The sequence below is a fragment of the Pterocles gutturalis genome, unplaced genomic scaffold (genome assembly GCF_000699245.1).
Source record: "Pterocles gutturalis isolate BGI_N339 unplaced genomic scaffold, ASM69924v1 scaffold33137, whole genome shotgun sequence".
Lineage (NCBI taxonomy): Eukaryota > Metazoa > Chordata > Aves > Pterocliformes > Pteroclidae > Pterocles > Pterocles gutturalis.
Genome location: NW_010111298.1, coordinates 3,983 through 13,277, shown reverse-complemented (window position 1 = coordinate 13,277; position 9,295 = coordinate 3,983). Strand labels below are relative to the sequence as shown.

The 9,295-nt window shown below is 49.3% G+C and overlaps 1 protein-coding gene across 1 annotated transcript in view; it reads left to right on the top strand.

Moving 5' to 3' along the window:
• Positions 1-1,431: 1,431 nt before the first annotated feature.
• LOC104461948 (voltage-dependent T-type calcium channel subunit alpha-1H-like) overlaps positions 1,432-9,295 on the top strand; it is a gene marked incomplete at both ends in the record, with an annotated part of 8,700 nt that continues 836 nt past the window's right edge. Inside the window, 2 exons of the mRNA XM_010073703.1 lie at positions 1,432-1,542; positions 4,502-4,635. Of these exons, the coding sequence (XP_010072005.1) occupies positions 1,432-1,542; positions 4,502-4,635 (245 nt within the window). The remainder of the gene's footprint in view (positions 1,543-4,501; positions 4,636-9,295) is intronic.

Below are 9,295 nucleotides of genomic sequence, written 5' to 3'. Positions count from 1 at the left end.
GGCTCCAAGGTGTTCCTAGCTCTGAATTTTGGAATTAAAGCCCTCTCTGAAACAAGGAGTGAGCTGGGTTCAGGTTTTAGGGAAGCTGCAGGAGCTGACCCACTGATTTCTCTTTTAAGCTGGATAAATGAGCGTGTGTGTGCAAAAATAGTTTGAGACTGCAGCCCTGCACTTGCCTAATCTTATACTGTGATAAATCTTATGCTGAACTGCTAAATATGCCAGATAAAATACTCCTAAAAGCAGCAGGGATAAATATGGTATGTATTTTTGTTCAGGTTTCCAGAGCAGGAGAATTGTTGTTACCAGAAATAAGACAATGTCTATGTGCTGCTTTCTCCATGATCCTTTGCTCACATCCACTTCTGTACTTGAAAGCATAAAGGTTTATTCATACACAGATGTTTCCAATTATTTTCCTAAGAACAGTTCTCTTATTCGTGCTTAATTTGTGAAACTCCTGTTTAGTTCCCTCAAATCTTTTTTTTATTATTTTTAATAGTCAGACCAGCAGCAGTAATCGTCAGCTCTGGGCCAGTTTTGCCCTGATGCAAATCACCACTTACCACTGTGAAGCTATTCATGTTAGTGCAGTTGAGCACTGGTGGGTCCTGTAAGAGGATATGGTCTTTTTTTTTTCCTGTTGATTGGAGAGACATCCAACCTTGAGCCCTTTCCTCCTCTTTCAAAGCCTGTGCTGTGCGCCCTGGGTCCTGGTTTACATCTCCTAGCCCAACATACCGCTATCCTTGGCCCTACCAGCTTGTGCCACCATCTTGGCTTGGTTTTTCCTTCATCCTCAATCATCATCTAGAACTTAAAATGGGCTCGGGAGCTCCTTGAGACTCAGAAACTGGGTGGGAAGGAGATAGCCCACATTCAGCACCCATTTCCATGACTCGAGATGGAAACGAGGAGAGCAACCTCGCTGGTTGGAACAAGGAACCATAAGCCAGGTTTCTGGTGGCACCTGAATTAATTTGTCTTTTTTTTGGTCTTGCTTTCTTTGGCTTGGTAAAAGAGTTAATGTTAGTGGACATGTGGGGTGGTTCACTGATCAAACCCTTTGAGATCTGGAGATGGAAGTTGCTTCGGGAGGAGGACAGAGGCTGCTGTGCCCTCTGCCCTTGGGCAGAAGAGGATGGCGGTGTGGAGGACTTGAGATGGAAAGCGTAGCCATGGGCCTGGTTGTCCTTCTCTGACTTCGCTGCTGTGTAGGAAATGAAAAGCATCCTTTGTCCCTTCACCTCAACAGGAGTTTCTCTTTCTAAGGCCCTCTCCTCATTTGCCAAAATCTTCAAACCTCAGCAAATCTGGGATGTTTGGCAGTGTTTTCTTTTGTGCTTGCGTGTGTAAATAGCACGGTGCCTCAGCTTTCCCCTTCCTGACGGTCGCTGGAGCGTGTGCTCTCCTTAACGCCCTCCTCTCACCTGGTTCGAGCACGTCAGCATGCTGGTCATCCTCCTGAACTGCGTCACCCTGGGCATGTTCCAGCCCTGCGAGGACGTGGAGTGCCAGTCGGAGCGGTGCACCATCCTGGAGGTAAGCATCCCCTGCTGCCTGGGGTGCGCGGGGTGAGGTGGGGTGGCCGTCCTGGGAGCTGGGACCCCCCTCTTGTCCCTTTTCCCCAGGATCCAGCCATGAAAGCCCTTTCCATAGAGATGGTTTTTCCAACGCAAAGCCTCTCCTCTGAGGAGACCTGCTGCTGTAGCCCTAGGTGAGACCTGAAAGCTGACCAATTTGGACTTACCCCAGCCAGATCCTTTCTCTACACAAACAGTGAGGGTAGGGTGACTCAAAACTGGACATCCAGCTCCCACTGGAGGTGTTGAACACTTTCATTCCAGGATGACCAATGCCACAGGGAACCTCTTGCTCCCAGTCGGTCGGCTCCACCCCAGCCGGCTCACTGCCGGTGTCTCTTGGATGGCTGCAGTCTGTGCAGTATGGCACTGGTGACTTTGCCATTTTTTTCACTTCTTCATGAACAAAAAAGCACAGGACGGGCCCATGCTGGCTCTCCTCCACAGCAGAGCCCACCAGGCTGAAGTGCCACATTGCCAAGTGCTGGGACAACTGACCCTTGGGAAATCCATACACGTACAAAGCTCACAGACCCTTCTTGGCCACCCCAAGCTTAATTGGGCATCACACTCGTCACTCCGTCCCTCGCTGCGTCCTGGCAGTCCCCTCGCTGCCATATGCCCACAGGATTGGTTTTGGAAGCACATCCTGGCGGCATCTGGTGCGTGGGCTGCGCCTTGGCACTGGGCTTCCTGCAGCAACTCCTTCTCAGGCTTGGAACCAGCTTTTGTTGTTTCTCATGCATGACATCAACCTAGGCAGGGACTACTGACGTGGGGCAGTGTAACGGGCTTGGTTCGTTTGAATCCTGCACAAATCTGCTGCTTTCCTTCCCTTTGAGTGTTCCAGGAGTATGGCAAGGCCAATGGGACCCTTCCAACCAGCCTCTCCTGCCTCTTTCACAGATTGGTCCAGAACTGCCTGGAGGTGCCAGGAATAGCAGAGTTTATCATTAAACCCTCTTTCAACCTTAAAAGAGGATCTGATAAACCCAGAGCCAAGCAAACCAGATGAACTGAGGAGGTCTGTTATGGAATGAGATCACAAGAGGTCTGTTAGGGAATGAGATCAATTTTGGAGAAACCATTGCCACCAGAGGCATCCAGCGTAGGGATCGTCTCAGGGGGGCAGGCTTGGACTTGGTGTGAAGTGGCATCGAGAGGTGGCACCAGAAAATGTCACACTGCAAGCAGGGGTGGGCTAAGCTGCCCCCAGAGAGCCCATCAGAAAGTGTCCGAGCTCTCCTGAAAGGTCACAGTCCACATGCCAGCTGTATTCACCCAGCTGGGGCTTTGGACAAAGGCAAAATGTCCGGGCAGACAAAGGGAATCCTGCCTGGACGAGGAGGTGACATTATTGAATGCTCATTATTTGCTTCCTTTTTTTTTCATAATTTAATCAGGTTGTAATTGCACAGCTCACATGATCTGTTCTCCACAGAACGGATTCACGTGCAGCCTGCGAGGAGCCCAGGCACTGAATTTGGTTTTTAATACCAGCTGAATGATTACAACATATTGAGTACATTTGCAAAAGCCAAAGTATTATCCTGAAAGGTTTGCAGGCAGAAAAGGGCTGCAAGTAGAGCCATCGTCATGCCTCACCCTGTCACAGCTTGTAGGAGGGGATGGAAGCCAGAACATGAGCGGGAAAAGCCTGAACTTCTTTATGGAGGCGTTCAGATGCCAGTTATTTAGTGAACTGAAATAATGGAGCAAAACTTCTGTGTAGTTTATCGAGGGAAAGGTTGGTTGATGAAGCCAAGAGCCAGAGGAGATGGTGCTCACACAGCCCCGCAGAGGTGGGAACTTGGCTTCCATGTGGATGCTCTGTTAATTTTACCATTAATTGACTCGAGCCTTGATATGGAAGTACCAGAGACACAACACCAAGCAGTATGGTCAGTAAGAGAGTGGTTTGGACAGCAGCAGTCGTGTCTGTAGATCGAGAAGTTCCTGTGCTGTATCATGTCTGTAATTCAAAACAACAAAGCCTCTGCGCATGATTTAAAAGCAAAGTGTGTTTCCTGATGGTCACGTTTGCAGGCAACATGTAGAAGAGTATTTACACCAGAGTCTGTTTCATGGGATCTTCAAGTACATCCACATTTCATGCGTGTACCTGTGGGCTCCAGGCAGGCTGGAGAAATCTCAGCTGTCCACGTCCCCACCACCCTACAGAAGTCATAAAGGCTGAGGCATGTTCTGTAGGGCAGCAATGGATTAATTCGTACACCTTTATTTTATCTTCTTCTTTTCATGGTAATCTAAAAACCAAAATTTTGATCTTCACCAAGAGGTTCCTGCGCTGGGCACCCAGGCTTGCCAGGAGGATGTCCTGAGCCCTGCACCACGAGGAACCGCTCCAGTCATTCCACCCTTGTAGCTCCTGCCTCCGCCTCGCCTGGATGTGCTGGGTCTGGGTCTGTGGGCAGGAACCTGCTCCCTCTGGGAGTCCAGGAAGGCATCAGAGGTGAAGCACATCCCCCTGTGTTAGACGACACAAATTCTTTCTAGGAGGTAGGAGCTGCCCAGCCTGGGAACGCAGCTTCTCCTGCACGTTGCTGAGACCGCACAGACCCAACCACGCACTGCTGTTGAGTGCACGGGCTTTAAATGCCCAGAAAAATATCCAGTGATGTCCTTGTATCCTTGTCAGTAGATGAATAGACGCAGCTAACGCTTCCCAGGCTGGGACTGGACCAGGAGCGATGCGCAGGGGATGCCATCGCCCATCAGGTGCTGCAGATTCTGTTTCTGGGTTCGGTAGGTGACACTTTGGTACCGGTGCCTTGCTGTGCAGCGGCTGCCAGGGTGTGGAGTGCCTCTGCGGTGGGAGCGCTCGTGTCTCTGCTTTCCTTGTCGTTGATCAGAAAGCACGGCAGAACTGACTGTAATAATCTTTTACTGGTCCTCAGGCATTTGACGACTTCATTTTCGCTTTCTTTGCGGTGGAGATGGTCATCAAGATGGTGGCTCTGGGGATCTTCGGGCAGAAGTGTTACCTTGGAGATACGTGGAATCGCCTGGACTTCTTCATCGTGATGGCGGGGTCAGTAACTAAACCTCATAAATTTGCTCTTCACGGTGAAAGCAAGAAAACCCCAGAGAGCCAAATCCGTAGGTTGTCCTGGCTGGTTTTTGTAACATCTTGTGAGAGCTGCCAGGCTCCAGCCAAGGCAAAGTCTCACGAGTCTGATTTGGTTTCACCTCTGGCAACCATGCCAGATTATGGGGTGGGGTATCAATGGCAGGGCAGAAGCTGTGAGGTTTTCAGTAGAAATCCTTTTGCTGGTGTCACCCCTGTCAAATCAAGTGCACACTGACCTAGTCGCTGCGATGGCCAGTATGTCCCAGTGGAGAATCTAGCCCAAAAATCTGGTTCAGAAGATTGAAATCCCAGTGGAAGAAGCTGTCCAGAAGTTGCCCCAAATTACAAGTGCACACAGATGCCTCCTGTAACCTGGTTTCCATTTTGATGCCGTCTCCCACAGCTGCTTAGTTGTGCAGGGTGTGCTGGTAAACAGATATAAAGAAGATCTAGGTGCTTTTGACACCAGGTCCCTCATACCCATAGGGAAAAAAAAAGACTGGACTGAAAACTTGGCAAGTCTAAAACTTTTTTTCTATAAATAAATGGATTTTAGAATCCATTAGGCTCTCTTACCTGCTTAGTATACCCTAGAAAGGGATCAACTGCTTTAATTACAGAGCTCTGCCTTATGTCTGCATTCTTGGGTTTATAATGACCAGCCTGGGGTTAATTAGAACATTCCTGTAATATGTTGGGGCATTTTTACCCTTATGTGAGCCGTGTACAACCTTCAGGGCTCTAACGGAGTTTTGTTTTGCTCCACGTGATTTATCTGGCACACAATTCGGAATGGCCTTGCTGGTTTGAATAAAACATGAGCTCTCCTGCGCAGAGCTTCCTTTGAACCTGTGTGCGGTTACAGCCCAGGAGGGAACAGCAGGGACAACAAAAGAAGCAGTTCGTTATTTTTTTCTTTCCAAAGCTGGTGCACAGTTTAAGCCAGAAGTAGTAGGGGAAGAGGAAGGCTGTGGTTGCAGGGGAGCTGGGGATCACAACTCTGGCATCCATAGGTGACAGTGTTTCCCCACCCCGACCCTGCAGGATGAGCTCTCCTGATGGGCGAGCAAGGGTTCCCCACACCATCGAACAGATCATCCCAGCACAGGGGAAAATAAAACAGCCCACGCAGGCGGAAGGGCTGAGCCTCCGGCTCACAGCCCAAAGGCAGGCTTGCACCAGGAGCCTTGGTCACATAACACCTGGGGGAAGGGGGAAAGCGGCTGGTGAGTCGGTTTGGTGGTTTCCAGGGCATTTCTCCACCCTCCATGGCTGGATTATGTTTGAGAAGAATGGAAACAGCAGAAGCACCAGGAGACCCCGACGGGAAGCCGTGCTGCCAGTCTGGTGTTACTCGGGCTGAAGAGGAGGAGGAACAGCCCCTTCTGTGACTGATCCTGCGCCATCTCCAGATGGGTTTGGTGTATCCGAGCTGTGACCCATGACGTTATTTCCCACCTCTCAGAAGAGAGGCTGGTCTGGGAGCTGGGCTGGCCAATAATGCAGGTGGAGGGGAAGGAGAAGCCGTGCGATGGACTGGGGTCCTTCACCTCTCCCACCACCACCATTCGATCCAGCGTCTGCTCCTCAAACTGGAGATGGTTTTAGCAGGGAGCACACTACGGGAATATCAAGAGTTGGTTTTTCCAGCGAGCGGATGGATGTGATGAAGTTACTATAAGACTTTTCTGATAAGAAGGGAAACAAGTGATAGACAGTGCTGCCTGCTCTGCTCATCCCATTCGGTCTCCTTGAATAAGCTGGTTTGGCTTCCGAGCAAGGATACCAAAGAGAGCGGAGGGTAAGCGGGGAAACTACAAAATAAACATATCTTCTGCCTCTAGCAACAGTTTGTGTCTGAAGTTTGTTCCAACACTGAAAGCCCTTTCATATTTTGCTTGCCTGAGAAACATGCCCTGGAAAATTTCAGCCTGAATGGAGCTTACAACCTTCCAGTCTGTCCAGCAGCCAACTTGAGAGCATTTCCCAAGCATCGAAAACCTTGTCTGCAAGAGGTGAAACCAGAGAGGTTTCTTGTGTGCCCAGTCCCTGGTGATGTTTCAGGCTCAGGATACGCTTTGGACATCTTTAACTTGACAGCTGAAGGACGGGACACTGTTCATGGCAGAAGACATCCCAAAGGCTCGTGTCTCCTCTTTTTTTTCGGTACCCAGAGGCTGCAGGGAACCACCTACCGAGTGCCAGACCACTCAGACCTCCAGTCCCTGCACACCCCAAATTTCCAGCCCCAGCAGGTTTCTCTCAGGCATTTCCAGGATGTTCTTGGCTTCCAAGTGTGATATGAGAACAGGACCCTGAGCTTGGCCTTGACAAAGAAAACTTTGACTTTTTAATGAAGGTTTTGAATGTTTTCACTGCTTGTAGAAGGTCCAATCTGGAATCCATCAAGTAGTTCAGGTTGGCTTTGATGGGGGATGTAAATGCCCCTGAGACTTACTTTCAAATCCTAAATGGAGTATCATGGAAGTCCAAAGTATCAGGGTCAGAAAGTCTGTTTCCTAGGCCAGATCCTGGGGTTTTCGTATTTTATCAGCCCCATTCAAACTCCAAGGGCCAAGTAAAAGCGAGGCCCCAGGATGTAAATGCCCCTGAGACTTACTTTCAAATCCTGAATGGAGTATCATGGAAGTCCAAAGTATCAGGGTCAGAAAGTCTGTTTCCAAGGGCCAAGTAAAAGTGAGGCCCCAGAAAGTGGCCCTTTAACAGGCTGACAGTTGAACGCTCTCTGGAGTACAAAACCAGCTCCCACTGGAGCATTTCATACTCCTTTTACACGCTATTAGGAGATCAAAACCTGTATCAGTTACACCAAAATCCACTTACTCAGCCACCCGATAAATTGCGAGCGTGCTGTATTGGGACCACGCCAGCGAACAGACTCAGGCTTTGGCACAGTTCACTTTGGGGACTCGGAACAATGCTTTGTCTATTCCTGCAAGGTCTGTTCAGAGCAGGCACCTGGTGCTGGCTCCCAGCCCCTCGATGCAGGTGTGAACGGGCATTTCCGATGGCTGTCCCGCTGTGTGGTCCTTTCCGCGGCTCCGGCTTGCCTCTGGCTGCTCTGCTCCAGCTGCTTGATGAACACACGTTAGATTTAAAACCTGGTTTTGTGCTGTGCTGAGTTTGGAAGCTGTTCATCATGTTCGGCTCAGTTCTCATGTACAAGCTTTAGGGTGGTTTTGATTTATAAAGATTCACTAACTACTTGAGGGAAAAAAAAAGAAAAAGGAAAAAAAAAAAGTGTCTCTGGAAGGTTATCACTAAGACCAGCTCAAAATCACCAGGGTCTCTGCACGGCAAATTAAGGCTAATGGGCCAAAGTCAGCTCGGTGTAATGCCAGTGATGTGGGGTTACACCAAACAGCTTTAGGACAAAGACACAAGAGAAGCAAACATCAGAACATCCACACATTCCCTATTTAACTCTGCAGAGCAGGGCAAGGCGTGAAATACAAAGTACGAGGCTCCAGCAGAGCAGAGCACGGGCACACGGGCAGTGATGCACCTGAGCAAGGCTGGCCCCAAACCAAACCTCCCTCTGCTCCTGCCTGAAACCCAGCCAGCTGTTGCTTCAGTCCGTTCGACTGCTGCTTCTTGATGGCACGTAAGGAATTTGGTCCATCCTGGCTGCAGGATGCTTCAATTGAAAATCTCTCTTTCCACTGAAGCTTCTGAAGCACCCGGTTGCAATGCTTTTTCTTCCTTTTTTTTTTTTTTTTTTTTTTTTTTTATTTAAAAAAAAAAAAAAAGCAAAACAAAAGCTCTTTCTCCATGGGATCCGACAGCTTACTCGCAGGGTTGCTTTTGATGCTGTGATGTTATTTGAACAGGCGTGGTGAGAGATTTGTGACATATTTACAAGTGCTTCCCCGTAGTCAAACTCATAAATTGTAATTACAGCCATGCTAACTAGCCATAACCCCATTAAAAAAACAACACTGCACACATTTGCCACTCATTGCTATAAAAGAGCAAGAAAACTGACTTAACATCCTTCCCAGCCTGGGAGAGAAATGTTTATGTGAAATGGAGACAGAGCATGAAAAAGAAAATCTTCTCTATTCTTAATAATAAGATGGAAACCAAACTACTTTAATGTCGTTTGTCGGCTTGATTATTCACATTCCTGTCATAGGGGGAGAGATAAACTGGCGTGTAAATCCGCTGGGGTGCTGGTAGGGGGTGTAATATCAGAAACATCTTATTGACTCTGAGCTGCATGGAGCGGCGCAGTCATTTCCCCAGGAAGGCTGCGGATGCACCGCCGGCCGGAACGCAATAAGCTGATGGAAAGGGAGAGCAGCACGGCTGCGGGAGCAGAGCAGAGAGCTGGGGGCTCCCCCTCTGCCCGGATTTCTGTGCAGCTCCCTGTCGTGCCAGGTCCTGCTTTCCAATGCGTTACCTGTGCTGCAGCCTGGGAGCACATCTGCCTGCTGGCCCCCGCACCATCACTGCTCCTGGGTATTTTCAGGCTCTTAGAGGATGAAATATCCTTTATACGCCCTATGGACAGCATGATACACGTTATGAGCTGAAAACACAGTGTGGGTGGTTTTCAGCAGGGCCCCAACCCCAGGCAGCCCCAGCACCCTTGTGCCCA